The following is a 17,985-nucleotide window of genomic DNA, read 5'->3' on the forward strand; positions in this document are numbered from 1 at the left end:
AACAATAAAACAGTTACCGACTTTTTCTTTTCTTAGCAAAGATGACAATGATGTGTGATGATTTCACACTTACAATTGCTGTAAGCACAATAGAGTGCAACAGAAAACATTCATTAATGTTTAATCAATGCATTAATATTGCAACCTGATATTGAGATGGTCCGCTGGCTAGCCTAAAGGCAGCTGGCTAGTCCCCAGTGGTGCTATTTCAAACAGAGGTACATATGAGTGAAAACAAGTGCAGGATGTGTTTGTGTGTGTGCTTTGTATTTATCAAAGAGCAGTCATAGACTCTGCTTAAGGGTACAAATGCCACACTTGTAAATGCTGATGCCTTGATGATGGTCCAGCAGCAGAGATGGCTGAACTTTAGAAAAAGGCACACTTTTGAAAAGTAACAGTCTAAATGACTTTCGTATAAGCAACCAAGAGAACCCACTGAACCTACCCATGCCATATACAGTACTGCAAATTCTCACTGGCAAGTGGTGAGATGTCAGATAACAGTTGTGTGGTCATCGTCAGAAACGCATGAATGGGACACGGTTGGACTGGGGCAAAACAGTCATCAAAATTTGGATGCAGAGGGAACATTTTAACATAGTTTTTGAAACCATAAGAAAAGATGTGTTACAGTAAAACTTCAATTAGTCGCCCAGGCTAATATTTGCTTAAATCACTGAACTCAATGGACCTATATCTGGGACAGGCATCTATAAGGGACAGGCCTTTATATCCTTCCACACAAAACTGTTGCTTAGTTAAGATGGTAAATACCAATTTTTTTTATTTAACCAGTATGAATATTACTTTGAGACTTTGAATAACAAGTCAATTATGAATCATTCATTTGGTCTTGCACGGAGAGACAGCACATCAGAGAGAGAGAGAAAGAGAGTTACAGCACTCGAGGATTACATCACCTGGCATACCGACACAACACCACTTTATCCTGTTAAAACAATACTCACAACTTGGATTAATTTTATGAAAAACCCTTTTTAATCCTTTTTATCCGAAGACCCTTAAGGACTAAAGGAATATGAATAATGTACAGGCTAATTGAGGAATGAACACACAATTTGAGGAAGCCAACAACTTAGTTTTATACATCAGAGGGACTTCTATATAAAAACAACAAACTGCTTGGCAACAATATCAGGCGTCAAATTGAGACAGGCCTTCATTTGTCAAAATGTGTAGCCACACTCGGCTAGTCCAGGGACTGGTTGTTCCAATTTAACGACCAGTCCCTGGTCGTTAAAAGCCTTGTTCCAATTTAACGACCAGTCCCTTGTTCCAATTTAACGACCAGGGACTGGTCGTTAAATTGGAACAAGGCTTTTAATTCAAGTTTTACAGTAAATATACTGAACAAAAATATAAGTGCAACACTTATGTTTTTTTTTTCAAGAGTTTAAAGAGCTTACCTTTTTTCGGCAAAATTAAATTAAGTAATTTATTACTGTGAATAAGATGAAGCAAAACATAAAATATGCATAATTGATTAACTGTGAAATAGACAATAGGAAAAAAAACAATAATATTGTTTTACCAGCTACTGTATAACGCTGTCTTTTGCTGCATTTGAGAGTGAGGCTTTGGTCGAGAGCAATAAACACAAACAGTGAACCACACTAGCTTCAAATGGTCATATGTGATGCTGTTAGCAATGTTTTTGCAAAAAAAAACAACAAAAAACAACAACTTGTGACTCAAGGTCCACTAGCTTTTTACAGAACTGTTAATCTCACCCCATCAGCACATGGAGAACTTCAACACAACTGAGGATACTACTCTGCTGATGAACAACATGAGATGGTCATTAAATCTCTGGATAAAGCTAGTCCGGGAATATAGAATTTTTATGCCTCCGTGCCAGCGATAGCCATGGCCAGAGGCATCATGTTTTCCGGTTGTCCATTCGTACGTCCCATTCTCGTAAATGCAATATCTCAAAAACGTCTTGAGGAATTTTCTCCAAATTTGGCCCAAGTGTCATTGTGACCTTGTCTGTCTCATTCTTGTGAATATGATTTCTCAAGAATGCCATTAGGGATTTTTTTTTTTTTTTTTTTTTTAACAAATTTGGGACAAACTTTCCCTTGGAATCAAGGATGAACTGATGAGATTTTGGTGGTAAAATGTCAAAAGTCAAGGTCACTATGACTTTTCATTCATCTCAGTCTTCTGAATGTGATCAGCTCAGTCAAGGATGAACTGATAAGACTTTATTGGTAAAAAGGTCACTGTGACCTTGCGTCAGTCTCCGTCTCATTTCGTGATATCTCAACAAGGCCTTGAGGGAATTTCCTCAAATTTGACACAAACATCTAGCCTGGTGTTGCCAGACCCAATTCGCAAAACGAGAATGGGTCTGGACATGGACTGTACATTTCCTCTATTCCCGAGGGGCGGTATCAACGGCTTTTCACTCAAGATGCCCCTTCACGCAATTGCAGGGCTTAAAGTACTCCGGCGTGGCGCCGGATTTCCGGCTTGATGGACATTTCTAGTATTTTTTTCTTTGTTTTTTTTCTTTGTGGCATAAGTTAGCATTTAATGAATCATCTTCTGATTTTCAGCGAAGCACATGGGTAGTTCCACCAATAGTATAGTGTTATCAAACTCAGCTGGCCAATAAGAGCTGACTGGGGAGGGTCTAAAAACAGCATACACACACACACACACACACACACTACTTCCAAGCACATGTTTAGGTGTCAGTTACAGCCTGATATCCAAATGAATGTGGGTGAATGTGCGACAGAAATGGACAGTTGAACTGTGTTTGAATGATTAGCTTGTGTTAGCTTGACCGCCAGCTATCGGACACTGAGAGAAAACAGCATGCCGTGTGCATTTTGTGCAACAGGTGGATGCGGTAGTTGACCGGTAGAGTAGAAAGAGAGAGCTAAGTAGCGTTGAAGTAGAGTAGAGCAGGGCAGAGAGATGGAGGTGGGCATGGCTCGAGGAGGAGGGCGCTGAGGGCAAACCATTTAATACATGGTGCAAGAAGCTGAACGAGCCAGGTGCGGCATTTTGCGTCATTGTAATACAACTGGTGCTGGGTGTAATACAGTAAAGAATCAGCAAAACTGAGGTAAGTGTGGGTCAGTCGGTTATATGCACAGCAGCCATCTTTGACAAAATTCTAGACGGACCCCTTCCGAGGACGATTGACAAAGATTGCTGCTATGCAAAAGATGTACCAACTAGCGGAGAATCAACAATAGCCACTGGGGTTTCACTGAGCCCCATCTTTTTCCCGATCAATGGAGCCAGTTTGTAAATTAAACTTTTACCAAATCCGGTAGGAAGGATGGCAAACACATCCTTTTTTTATAATAAAAGCTTTCAGTGCAGCCGTTTGCTCTGCTTTTAAAGAAAATATACATTCCAGTTCGTTCAACACATTTACCATAGAAGTTTCAAAATCAGTAGCCATGTTGGTTGTTTACAAAATGCATTCACTCCGCTCCTTGTCCCTCCTATTCTGATGACGTGATTTCAAATAACCCGCCCAAAAGTAATAAACGGCTGTGATTGGCCCAGGAAGCCAAAACCGATGTCAGAATTCGCGTTTATGATTCCATGGCCAGACTGATCTGCGGAGCAAAATAGAATATGAGCTTGCGAGATCAGGATGGTTTCACCAGGCTAAAAAAACATCCACTTGGACTCAAGAATGAGCTGATTAGAATTTGGTCAAAGATCAAGGTCAGTGTGACCTCTCAAAACAAGTCTTTTGCCATAACTCAAGAACTCTTACGCTAATTATGACAAAACATCACACAAATGTCTAAAGGCCCAAACGTATGCGGAGCGGATTCTGCGGAGGTCCGCCTGGACTAAAAGCGGACGTCTGCAAGCCCTGTGCGCACAAAGCTCAGATTTTACAACCGCATGGACGCCGCTCCGCGCACCAGTGTCACACAAAAGCCTGCTTGGCATGTATTTTTCACATCGCAGGAATTTTTCACGGACATTTTTACAAGAAACTACAACGTGGAAGTGCGCTCGACTATGGAAGCCCAAATGACTGCGGACATTCCTCGCGGAGTCCGCTCTGCTTATAGTATGCCCGAGTCTGTGAGCACCATAACAGGATATAATGATGAAGTGATGACATTTTATATCCCAAAGGTCAATGGTCAACTTCATTTTGACATTATAATGTTCTGCTGGGCAAAAGATGTAAACTGTAGGTGCAGCTTTTTTTGTTGAAAACAACTACAAAGCAGTAATTCTACTTTTTTGTTATTGTTATTGTTGTTGTTGTTGTTTTTTGTCAAAATCTCCAAGGTCAAGAGACATGACAATTTATTCTGAATGTTGTTTTTTCTTCTTACTACTTTTCACCAAATAAATATGTTATTCATTAATCCTCCACCAAGGAACATGCTATGACCCTTCCAGAGCTACCTCCCAAAACTAAAGGGGGGTAGTGCTCTATCTTCAAAACAGGTTTTCCTTATAGTAGTCCTTCAAACCTGTATTATCAGCTCCTCTTTGGTGGCTATGAAGTCCAAATAAAGCAAGGCTGTAGCAAGGCTGGTCACCATCTGTTTGACCTCCTGCCCTTGGGCAGGTGCTACAGGTCATTAAAAACTCGGACCACCAGACTCATGAATAGTTTCTTTCCTATTCACACTCTCAATCACCATACAAAATGAATACAGGTTGCAGATGTGTCATTAATGACGTGTTCCCTGCGGTCAACGCAAAGCATTGCAGGACCTCGCGTATACAAAGAGCAGAGGCGCCAGATGTGATTGAATTGAGTGAGAAGAAGAAGACGATTGAATTGAGTCTAGACTGCTGACTAACAAAATGCCGACTAGCTGCTGCATTGTCAACTGCCATAGCCATTCTCACGATCACAATGGGGAGGAAAAACAGCTCAAGCAGTGTATAGAAAGAGGGCGAGGAGCTCACAACAATAACAGCAACAACCCCCACCGCCAGCCACTGATGACAGTGGTCCTGAGACTGAGTTGGATAATGCAGCACTTTTGTCCCCAGGTAAATAGTAAAAGGATACATGATTTGTGTTGCCCCTTGTGTAATTTGCATGCCAATGTAATTGTCTCAAAATACTTGGAGCAGCTATCAGTGACAATAGTGAGTTGTGATAGTCACATTCCTGTACATCAGATAACTACAGAGAGATTTACACCTTATTCTTCTTCTTATTATTACCATCAGACTACACTGCACCTGTGTCTGAGACTCACACCACCAGCCCCAGACAAAACTTGTCCAGAGATAGAGATGGAAGTGGCAGATGGACAACAGGAGTGCAGCATGTGTCGCCTCAGACAAGAAGAATTAATCTGTTGTGTTTTCTGGTTTTCACTATTTTTGTAATGTTTTAACTTTTGTCACATGAAATGCTTCTTACCATTTTATACAAATAAAATACACGCAGACTGAATGAAATTCTGTCTCTTTATTCGTAAAAAGGAAGAAATACACCAAAACAGTATTCTTTGGTTGCAAAACCAACAATTGCAGCAACACAGCAACAACAGTGATCAACAAAAACAGTGAGTAAAGAACAACAAAATGCTCAGTACTTAAATGGTAAAATAAAATATATAAAGACATTTAAATAAAATATCAATAAAATATAAAGGTGTACTGTGCAAATTGCTCAACAAAAACAATAACTGTATAAAAGAGATGTTGAAATCTGCGATGGTGGAAATGGATTAAAAAAAAACCACAGAAACCCACTCACACTCAGGTAGTTCAACTTTCCAGTGTGCATGTGTCGCATAGCCATGGCTCTTCTCGGGTCGGTGCACTGCTGAGTCCCACACAGGTACATGGGCTGCAGGCATCAGATTTGTGCTGCTGTCTTGTACTGCTTTCCAATGCAGCTGCCTCCGAGTCTGTCACTGCTACCACATGTGTCAGGCCCTCACAGTGCTGGCGCAGGACTGACAAATCACAGCCATCCATTTGTGTATCATGAACGCACAGCAGTGACTTGGGCAGAACACATGGCTGAACAGGGTCTGTGTAAAGGTGGCAGAATTCCCCCATTACAGAACAGAGTCCAGGCTTGTGTGCATGCATAATATCTGTGAGGGGTTTTAAGTCAGCAAGTGTGTGCCGAGGTAAGCATGTGCCACTTGTGCGGTCTGAATCCTGAATGCTGTGCTGGTTTCTCCGTTGATGGACTGATCAAGTGCCTTTTTCTGGGCGGAGCTAGTTGTGTAGTCAGTCCTGTGGCCGGGCACTCCTCGCACTTTTGTCACATTGGAGGGCATCGTCCAGTAGGCCTCCACGTCACTTTGCCATGCAAACGTACAGCTGTGTCAATCTTGTAGAGGAGGGCTGCAACATGCACTCACTTCACAATTGCAGTGTGCGCAGTCCACTTCCCCACCTGACCTAAGAATGACCCATGGCTGTTGGGGCTTCCTGGCTGAGCCGCATAGAGTGATTCACCTAAGACATTAAAAGCATATTAATGGCTGGTAGAGAAAAACAAAACACTACCTTTTACAAATAGAGTAAAACACATTGAGCTATTTGATGCATGCATACAAACAGGGGTACAAAGTAGTTGTGAGTGGGGGTGGGGATGGAGGGTTAAGGTGAGGGTGAGTTTCCCTGCATACAACATTGATTTGCCCACTGTATAACAAATTTTACTTTGGCTTGAAGTGCTTCTTTTATAGTTACTTCGTAAAATTTTCTTCACAGTGACTTGCAGTCCTAAACTGTGGGCAATTCGGTTTTAAAAGTAGCAATCCTTCATCAATGTAACAGTCGCCATTACAACAGCAACAACAACAACAACAACAACAACAGCATTTGACCGGAAAGCACATTTAGTTAAAGCAGTAATCTAGTCAATCTAGCCCTTGTCCGCCATCTTGCCTGCAGCTGGGTACTCTTGGTGGATTGGGCAATTTGCTGACTCTGGCACTTCCTATTTTTTTATAGCTACTTTTTTTAAATATTTTATGTAATGTGGTTTTTGCAATGGAGGGGCAACTAGGAGTGGCACTCCAAAATTTTGATGTATCCTGCACAATACAATGCCAATAAAGGCCTTCTAATTTCTTTAATTGATAAGCTGGGTTTAATGTCCTTCATGAAATCCCCCTCAGGTGTACCTCTCACCTACACCTTATATGCCTTTACCATCAAAATTAGCATGTGTATGCGGGTTTTTCAAACACGGTTAAACATGCTAAAAATAAGTGATAGACTCCTTTACCATTGCCAGTAGACCAGAGCTGTGTACGTGTCTCTGCAGCAGATGAGTATGTCTTTCTGTTTATGTGTTGTTGGGGTTTTTTCTGTTTTAGTGCATTTACCCAGATGTTGTGTTTCCATGCTGATCAGAACTGGAGCCGAAAAATGCCTGTGTCTACTGCAGAGTCATATATCTGGGGGTGTTAATGCTGATTCTAACATTTTCCATCACATTAAAAATTTAGTTGTTACTGGGTGTCAGTGGGTTTTTTTGTGCAGTAGAAAAGGGGCTTTAGCCTTCTTAATTTGTGCTCAGTGCTATTATTTCCTGACTGATAAATATGCTTTGAAAAGCAGGAAAAAGATCCCTCCCTGCTGCCTGTTCCCATCCTCAGCCCACCCTGCCCATTACCTCCATCACCAAGGTGATGCTGAAGGGAGTTACACTCTGCCATGCTACTAATTTGAAATGCTGTGATAAATTCCATTGTTGTAAATCATATTTTTATGTAAGGGTAACTTTTATAATTGATAATGTCCAAAGAAGAATGGGCAGAATGAATTCCCCCGGCACAGAAATCAGGCACATCTGTTCCAGAGCACAGTTTATCCTCTGGGAACCAACACATAATATCCAATGGCCTGTACTCGTGTATGTGTGTGTGTGTGTGTGTGTGTGTGTGTGTGTGCATGTGCGTGTGCGTGTGTGCCTGTGTGTGTCTGTGTGTGGCTGCACGCTTCTAAGCATATTATGACACAAGTCAGAAAAGGCCAAGCTCTTTTTTTCCTCTTCTCTCTAACAGACACACATATCCAAACAAGCAAAGCTGTTGTTCAGCTGCTGGACCATGGTCTCTGGAAGGCTTTGTACTTGGGCTGAGGCTTGGAGTGGATTGCTTTTGAATTAAATGTGGCTCCTGTCCAAATTCCTGGTTCTCTGTGCCTCAGCCAGCCACCTGCCTGATAACACTCTCCATCTCTCCATCTCTCTCGCTCTCTCTCTCTCTCTCTCTCTCTCTCTGTCTCTGTCTCTGTCTCTGTCTCTCTGTCTCTCTCTCTCTGTCTCCCTCTCTCTGGGAAGGAGGGCAAACAATTTCAGCTGTAGACAAATAACACATTTCAGTTTTCTTGATCATAATTTACTGTTGGTGTGAATATGATCCATGGAAAGGACAAAGAAGCTGAAAGGAATACTTTACCCGCAAAATGAGCATTTGTAAATGAGTCATGCTGTGTTCCTTTGAATCTGTGAGGAAAACCTTTTTTCTTTCATGTCTCAACAGAACACAATGAAATTATGAATTTATTGATTGATTGAGAACCACATTAAACAGCAGAAAATTGTATCAAAACATCTGCTTACAAACTCTCACACAACTCGTACAGTGGAATCCAAGTCTCATTTATGCAATCATATATTCAGTACTTCACAAACTTCTCACCTAAACCTTACTGTTAAAACTGAACTCAAACTTGTCTCTGTTCTCCTCAAAGCTAGACTCCAGTGCCTACTTTTTAGTGAAAATGCATGTGTTTGGAAAGTACTAAGCGCATGACTGGATAAATGAGTCTTGGATTATAATACAGCAAAAACAAAAGTAGAAATGTCAGAGAAATTTCATGATTTTTCTTTAAACATTTACATAGCTGAAGTGGCTTTGTTAATGTCTGGGTAACAAAAAAAAAAGTGATTTGTTTCTAAACAAATTATACATATTAGAAAATACTTACATGTAAAAAGACTGGGAACTGTGTAGTACTTAATTGTGGATTTACAAAGTTAAACTGTTTTTGACCTTTTCTGTGTTCAGGATTTTTTGGGTGAGTCTAAAGCCTCAGTTATACCTTCACCAGGCTCCGTTCGCGGATTGCGCGTGCACCTCAACAGAGCACTAAGGCATTCTCTGTTGCAGTATTCACGCAAGGACAGGGGGCGGTAGAGAAAAAATACTAGGAGGTAGTAGAAGCAGGCAAAAAACAGTAGAAGTAGAAGCAAGTGGAAAACAATGTAAACAGCAATGATGGTGGCACGAAAAGTATGAATTGCAGAGGAGGAGGAATTGTTATGTTTATGGCTTTTGACCAGATGAAAGCGTTGCAAAAGAAGATGGTCTGTCCGCCCGTTACATGTAGCGAGATATCTGACTGGGGAACACAGCCAGCTTGTGAAGCCAATGCGGGCTGTAGATGAAGAGATGCACTTCAGCTAGTCTTCCCTCAAATTCATCCATTTTGAACTGAGTGACACTAGCGCGGCTTGCGAAAAGTTTCAAAATCCTGGAGGTGCACGACCTCGCAAAGCGCCAGCGTGCGCGGCTGTCGCCAGGTGCGCGATTACGTCATTTATGGCGTGCGAACTTTTATTGCGATACTGGGTTAGCTGCTAAGGAGAGTCTGTAGCTGTGATGCGGCTCATTCTTTGGCTCGATGTGTTTTTATTCACCACTCTCTCTCTTAGCATTGCCCTCATAATTCACAGTGAAATCAAAGTGGCCTCTATTTCTGTTCTGGTAATGGTGTTACTAACTATCTTGTAATGAGCTAGTTTAGTGTAGCTGCGTCTTAGTGTGTCTCATTGGAGTAGAATGTTCTGGTTTTGGGTTGGGAGGGGCAGATAGCATGTTGCCGGTTCTGTCCTGCGGGCTGCCTTGTTGAGTGCAGTATCACTAAGAACATATATTAAACACAGTTTAAGCTGCATATTTTATTTTCCAAATGTAACAGGATAGGTAACGAAAGTGAAAGTGTCATACTGGATGGTTCAATAGGAATGTATGTATTGTTACACCCCTATTATCCATACATGCTGGCCCTTGTGCTCTCTTATTACAAAGCCTTGCACTGATAAGTTGTTGTTTAGCCTAAATTCTCTTCATCACTCCACATTATGTAATAAAAAAAATTGCATGGCATCCCAAAAGTAGCTTATGCTTTCAACAAATGTTGGTGTATCTTGTTGCTCATTGAATGCGTCAAGAATTGGAACAAGGATGCAGTAAGACCTGGTTCAGTGAGCAGAAACACAGTCACAGTTGTTGTAATTTAAATCTATGGATCTCTCAGTAAAGATAGAGATATATATCAGTTTGTGCCATCCAGTGGGAGACAGCTAGCCTGGTTCCAGATCTCTGAATTGCTGCCCACACCCTGTGATTTGTTCAGTGATTTAAATAGGTCTAATGATGCAGTTAATGATGGCTGCTTCTCTGGTAGGAAAACCAACTTATCAAAGTTTTTTAGGCAGACCTATGAAGTATAACATCCTTTCCATAGCTAGGTAGCTCCGAACTACATCAATGAAAACCAGCATCTAAAAAACTGTTTGAGTGAGACTGACAGTTGTACAGGTTGTTGTAAGTTGGGTTTATAGATAACTATTGTATTTTAAGCAAAATGACCAGTTTAATAGAAATCAGCACTCCCATCACTGGTTCCTTGTGGCTGTACACTTTTAGTTCACACTGTTGTACAGTGTTGCCAGGAAGAGGTTGCACCAGCAGGCTGTGGTTTCGTCACACACGTTAGTTGTCTGCTGTCTGTTTTCTTCCATCATATCATAGCTGTCTGTATTCCAGCCTGCTCATTTCCCTGTCCTTCTGCTTTCTCTTCCTTCCTGGCTGAATGATCTTCCCACACAAGTCAGGGATGCAGAGTCTCTTCCTCAAAACTCTTACGAGACTCTTTGTTCACTTGATCCTCCTCATACTTTGTATAAAAAAACAGCATTATCCATTGCGTTTTCTAGCGCACTAAGAGCCATAGACACTGGTTACCTAAGCTTGTTCTGCTAACCCCATTTGTGAATTACTGTGAATGGCTGGTTTATTGGAAATGTCTGAGAGTGAGCAGAAACAACAGAGATCATGGCAACAGTGTGGCTGTCACTGCTGCATGAATCATCACGGTGGTGTCCAAGTACTTGTTCAAGGCGCTCACGATTTGTCAGACAAAATCACACATATTGACAGGGTTACATCAATTTCATCTTCATATCAGCCCAAAACAGGATTCACTTGCAACGCAAGTCAATATTTCTTCCTCTAATCCACAGACAGTTTCAAAGCAGGTGGGTGGAAAAACAATGCAGGGTTAAAAACAGAATAGAAATGGTTAACACGTAGCAGGAGTGCTATGTACTTCTTTGAAACAGGTGTTGCTGACAGATCTGTCAAGCTGTCAACATTTCTATTAACAGGATGCAAATAAAACTTGGATGTCGCCTGGGTCAACAAGGTCCGCGTCAGGTGTTGGGAAACAGGGCAACCTGATGAGAAATGAGCTACTGGAACAAGACATAGGTGGACTAGAGCAGAGAATATGGAACTGTTGGAATGCTACTATACAAGTAACCCCAGCAAGAGGGGCTACATACAGAGGATGTGGGAAATATGGATGCTTTGAAACCCAACAGCTATGCTGACAAAGAAACAACTCCTAGCCCAGTGTTCCAGCATCCACAAACGGCAACTGCTTTTGCAACTAGACATTGATGAGATACAACAAACGTGTCAGCAAGGGGGAGCCAGGACAACAGGTCAAAGTGGGTTGTCATCGTCATCATCCCACACTCCAAGATTGGGTACCAACCCCTACAGATTCCCTTACAGCAAGAGCAAATGACTTGAGATTAGTGATGTCATGAGAACCGATAATCACGATACCTTTCGATTCCATGATGAAAAAAACCCGGCGATACTCTTTTTTAAAAAAAAAAAAAACCCGAAGAACCGATACCAGCGTAAGAATCGGTGCTATGACTCTTCCAGAACTGATGGGGGCAGTATACGCCATATAGCGTTACAGTCCATGCCTTCATTCAGAGCGAGGGGGTGACGAGAAAGAGGAGAGAGCGGCTGTCTGCTAAAGCCCACATTCAGAACCAGTCACGGCCGCACTTTAGGCCAGAAAATAGATGCTAGCAATATATGCAGTTTTAAACACCACTTTGTCTGTTTATTAATTGCTTTTAACTCGTTCCGAATTGCTTCTGAACTGTCCGTGCTCCGTGCGGAGCTTTGTCCGGACTCTGGACATCTCCCTCTCTCCCCCAGCCCCTCCCCTGGACGAGAGTCCGGTGGTCTCCTATGAGCCCAGCCTTCGAGAAATGCAACACTCCTTTAAATGTCATCAGTTAATCAAAAAATATCCCAATTAAAATCAGTAGCATAATAGGCAGATATGTTCCATGTTATTTTGTTTAATTTCAGCAAGACAGAGAACAGCTTGAACAAGCTGCGTGTGAGCTAACGATCAGGGATTTCACTCTCAGCAGTACGTGACTGCGCATGTGCGTCTACTTCCGAAACACAGCGGTTGGGGTGCGTTTGATTTATTGTACTGGGACATTTGATTTTTCCACAACTGGATCATGGACATCAAAAAACACTGTTTGCACCGGGACAGGACAAACAGTAAATGAAACCAACGGAATTCCACACATTCTTGTGGTTGGCTCAGATGCTGTCAGTGTGATTTAAATAGTAAATATTTAAATAGTTTATGGAGTTTATTGCGGATGTTGATCAATGTTTTTTACAATGGAAAATAGGGAAAGAGGAAAAGAGAAAAAGAAAAAATAAGTAATATCAATCTGTTGATAGAAATGTTATTTTATATGCAAATATTTAATAAAGTATTTCTTGTTTAAGTACATGGGTTTTTAGGATTTTTTTTTTTTTACCGTGGTATGGACTTTGGTATCGAGAATTATGTAAATTCACCGACTACTGAATTTTTGGTAGTGTGACATCCCTACTAGAGATTGAGAATAATGAATAATGAATCCCAGCACTCCTGAAGCGGATTACCAAGGCAAAGTGACAAAGTACCCTCTGAAAGTCTGTTAGATGATTTGAATGCAGTACTACATACTATCCCCACTAGGACCATAACTGAGACTACAAGAAAGCTTACGACTCAATGCCACACACGGATACTGGAATGCTTGGAAATGTACAACATGGACAGGACACTAAGAGCCTTCATCAAGAACTCAATGGGGCTGTGGAAAATGACTCTGGGGGCAAACTCAAAGCCAATTGCACAAATTACCATCAAGTGCGGCATATACCAAGGTAATGCACTGTCCCCGCTTCTGTTCTGCATAGGCCTGAACCCCTCAGCCAACTCATCACAAAGAGTGGCTGCAGATACCGGTTCCGAGATGGAGCAACCATCAGTCACCTGCTCTGCATGGATGACATCAAGCTGTTTGCTGTTTGAAGTTTAAATATATGGAACGAAAGTTTGAGTGTATAGAATAGACCTGGAATATTTAGAATGAAAGTTTGAATGAGTGGTATGACAGTCAGAATATAAGGTATGAAACTTGAATATAAGAATGGAAGTTTAAATATATGCAATAAGAGTATGAATGTATGGAATACACCTTGAACACTGAAAATGTGGAATGACAGTCGGAATATATTGAATGGAACTACAGAATATTGAATGGATTGTGATGTCATCAAGGAGTTGGCACCATCTTGTGTTTTCGATGGAATTAATTCGAATAAACGTTAATGCAAGTGTAACAGTATGAGCGAGTCAGCACAAAATCTCATATCAGCAATCCTGTGTAATAAAGAGAATTAACACCTTGTTGAATACATATATGGGCCAAAGTAATACTGGTTTTTGATAGGGATGGGTATCGTTGATATTTATTAATGCTACAACTTTTATTAGTGCACCTTATTGATTTAGTACTTAATTTAAGTTTTCTTGGTCTTCCAGACCTCAACTTGACCTCAACAGTTCATGTTAACTGCCATTTCTTAATTACATTACAAACTGAGAAAACAGTTACCAGAAAACGCTTTGCTCTCCATAAATAGCCTTCTCCTGCTTTGTGGGCACCAGTTATTTTAGTTTTCAGAGTGCTAGGCAGCTGTTTCAGGAGTCAGAGTTTTTATAAAGCTTTGAAATTTGCATCACCTGGCCTTTTCTAATAAAGATTGTGAACATGTCATAGTTCTAACAAGCTAATTATGGTCTGAGAACCTAGTAAAGTTGTCTGAGAGCTCAAATGTCTTGGGGTGCCCAAACGTTTAGATGGTGCTCCTTTCCTATTTTCACTCTAAAATTGTACAAAACAAAAATAAAAAACTAATTCAGCTTAAAATATTGAAAAGCATGTTTCATCTTTAACTTCATGCCTTTTGGAGATCAGGTCATCTACTACTTACTCAACTACTCACAGTAAACAAAATTTTGCATGCCATTGTGTCCTTACACTGTCCACTATCCATAAATAAAGTTTCTTTTACTGGCTTGTTAACGTAATCCAATTAAATATGAAAATTTAAGGAGGAGTTGGAAAACAGAATTTTCATTTCACTCTTTTGTGTGTGTGTGTGTGTGTGTGTTTGCTTGCACACCCTCTAGACTATCTGTCACAAGGTGTGGATCTTAGCGGCATTGAGGTAATTGAGGACGATTTGCTGCTGATCAGCAGAGCCAGGCTCGAGGTGGAGAACCAGGCCAAGAGACTGCTGGAGCAGGGCATGGAGATTCAGGTACATACACATTGTGCTTGGCGACGTGGCTAAAAATATTATCATATTATTATTTTTTATATTACTCAATATCAATAATTATCACATTGCAATTGTTTTAAATCTACCTCAGATTCATGAAATGTTGTGCTGTTTGGCAAGTTTGTCATCCCCTGACAATAATAGTTAAAACCACAATGCACCGTCTGGTTTCTTCAACTTTGATTCAAGAGCAAAAATCAGCCTATAAACATGAAATAATTATCTGACATTAATTGCATCAAAGTAATGTCAATTAATAAAACAACAAATAGACAAAGAAATCTTAATTCTGGTGAGCAGTACGTCAGAATCTTTGTACAGACAGTCAAAAACTTTGACCAAGTGTTTTAGCTGACATTGTTTACAAAAAATCTCCACGGTGGTCAGTATTTTCTGGACAGGTTTGAGACCCACAGTATAATTTCTGCCGTGATGACGTTGTGAAGTAAATTGGGGTCATTTCTTGCCAATGAAAATCTACCAGAAGTGACTCAGACAGAAATCATAGAAATGTATTAAGATTGTATTCCATAATCCTGCACAGGTCAAGTTTTTAAACATGCGCCCACCCATACCTGTAAAGCTTCGTACCACAACCAACCCATTACCCATCATTATGTCTAACACAAAGCTGCACCCACCTGCACTCATTAACTAAAGGGACGTGACCTGACCCACACCTGTGATTAAACACACACAGGCTACAGTCACTCACATTAAGCTGGGTGATCTGTTCTTGAATTACAAATTTAGCAGAGGAAAAGTCTCTTTCATTGGCTGCACTCAATTCTGGAATGGCGAAAACATTCGCTTTATGTAGGCTGTCTCATCCTTGGGCTGCAAAGTTTAATGGCTGGAGTCCTCCACGTCGGCGATGAATGTGAAGACTGGGTCAAAGGTTCGACTCGTGTCACTGACTTTAGAAATAAAAGGAACTGCAGCTTGATAATAGTGATTTAGATGACAAAATATTACACATATACTCAACATCTTTTTTTTATTTGCTTTATTCTGCAAAATTAAAAATATATTTTTGTTCTAACCTGCTGCCTGCATGCGTGTAGTTCATTTTTACTGTGCCTGTACTAGGGATGGGTATCATTAAGATTTTATTAATACTGCTACTTTTATCGATACTCTTTTTCGATTCGGTACTTTATCTGTACTCTTATCGGTTCTTTTTCATTTCTGAATAATTGCTTTTTAGAAAATATATTAATTTAAAAAGAATAAATTCAGAACAGAATTATTGAATATTTTAAATAAAACAAGTTGTTGTTTCTAGAGCAGCAACAGTAATTTCCTGTCCTCTGTCCTGCTCCCTCTCTGTTGATGTGATTCACTGCATGCAGGTAACATTAGCGCTGGAAGAGAGAGGAGGGGCTGTTTGTCTCAGCCAGCAGCTAAGTTTAAAAGTATCTGCCCAATTTTAAGATAAGCATCAAACTAAGTCCGTCTGCAATACAGACAGCTGTCATTTTAGCCATCACAATCTCTCACAGATTCAAAGTGCTCGTCTGCCTTCTCGTCATCTTCATCTCCTTGATTCCCATGTGGGTCATGCCTGCTAACAACAATTGCTTCTGCACTAGCATCAATGGTGCTGCTACTTGTGCTGCTGTCTCCACTGGGGTCTCCACACTGTTGATCTGCCGAAATGATTTTGGCTTGTTTAGGATTCGACTGGCCGGCTAGTTTGAAAAACTTCAACAAACTTACTTGTCTTTTTGCCATTTTTTGCTGCTGAGTGGAAGCTAACTGCAGTCTCAAAACAAACCAGCGCGTGCCTGTGTGACCTGAAGTGCCTCCCCTCCCTCTCTTTCCCTGAAAATTCACCTTAAAATGCATCTAAAATATGCAAACACGAGATTTTTGTGTAACTTCAATGGGGAATAAAGACTAACAAGACAGGTAACAATATTGAACATTAAACAAACAGTTACTTATTTTTCATAGTGACACAGGCGGATCCAATGAAATAGGTTCCGGATCCAATTAAGCCCTGGTGCTGTCTTAACTGGTGTGTAAGACATAACGTTAGTGACGGTGGATGAGAGACTGTGGGCAGAGAATATTGAATATTCTGTCTACATGTTTACATGTTCATGCTTGCTGAACACATGTATTGATAAATTATTGGCTTCTTACTCAATAAGGTTTAATTCCACTTACAGACCGTAGCTGCTGTCAAGTTGAGTAATTTTCAAGTTATCTTCACCTTGTTTCCACTGCGGCCGCTCGGCTGTTCACTGATTACGTTTGTCGTATAAGTGTGTGTGTGTGTGTGTGTGTGTGTATGTGTGTGTATGTGGAGGAGGTCAGCCCTGGCACAGATCGCAGGTGAGAGGCTGCAGGATGATAAAGAATTAAACCAAAATGTGTAAAAGTACCGATAAAAGAACCAATACCATCAGAGCTTAGCCCCCGGGCTAATTTAGCAGAGGTGGAAAATAACTAATTACATTTACTCACATTACTTTAGTTGAGTAGTCTTTTTGTGTAATTTGTAATTTTTTCAGTAGTTTTTGAAATCTGTAATTTTACTTTTACTTAAGTAAATTTTGACCTAAGTATCGTACTTTGCTACATTTGAAATCACATCCGTTACCAAGTAAAAAAAGAAAAGTTTTTGGCTAAATGGAAACCAAAAGGGTGAATCTCGGAAATCTTGCGTGGAATTGACCCAGAACAAGCAGCCGGTGCCGGCAAGTTACTGGAGAGAGAGATGGAGCAGGGTGGGAGTGCTTCCGCAGAAGCAGAAGCAGACGCCGCAGTTGAAATGAACGAAGAAACAAACCAAATGAAAACCCCGTGTCGACAGTGTCGTTTATAATTGTCGGTCAGAAAAATGCGGCTCGAGCCGCGCTTGTGTGTTCACCTGTGTCTGTGTGTGTGTGCGCGCATTGGGGCCGAACTCCGCCATGCGCGATACAGAGAGCAGAGGAGGATTGTCAAGGTGCGACCGTGTAGTGACAGAAATGACATGCCATCATGTTATAAGGTGAAACGTTTCACCGTATAACACCATAAATAGTAGGCCTATATATTGTTGAAGTGTCCGTCGCACAAAATAATATAACTTTAGTTTATAAAGAGATAAGACAGAGCCCTCTCCTCTCCTCTTATATGCTTTACTCACAAGTGTGTGAATTGACCTGGATATGAAGCGTCCGTTGCACCAAATAATATAACGGTGGTTTCTAAAGAGAAAAAAAAACAACTTAAAATAAAT

The 17,985-nt window shown here is 40.8% G+C and overlaps 1 protein-coding gene across 2 annotated transcripts in view; it reads left to right on the forward strand.

Annotated features, from left to right (window-relative positions):
* The window catches only part of cog5 (component of oligomeric golgi complex 5), a 171,539-nt gene that overhangs the window by 68,571 nt on the left and 84,983 nt on the right, over positions 1–17,985 (forward strand). For both annotated transcript variants that reach the window (XM_078165363.1, XM_078165364.1), the window contains one exon: positions 14,602–14,732. In XM_078165363.1, the coding sequence (XP_078021489.1) occupies positions 14,602–14,732 (131 nt within the window). The remainder of the gene's footprint in view (positions 1–14,601; positions 14,733–17,985) is intronic.

The sequence above is a fragment of the Epinephelus lanceolatus genome, chromosome 23 (genome assembly GCF_041903045.1).
Source record: "Epinephelus lanceolatus isolate andai-2023 chromosome 23, ASM4190304v1, whole genome shotgun sequence".
In the NCBI taxonomy this organism is placed as follows: Eukaryota; Metazoa; Chordata; class Actinopteri; order Perciformes; family Serranidae; genus Epinephelus; species Epinephelus lanceolatus.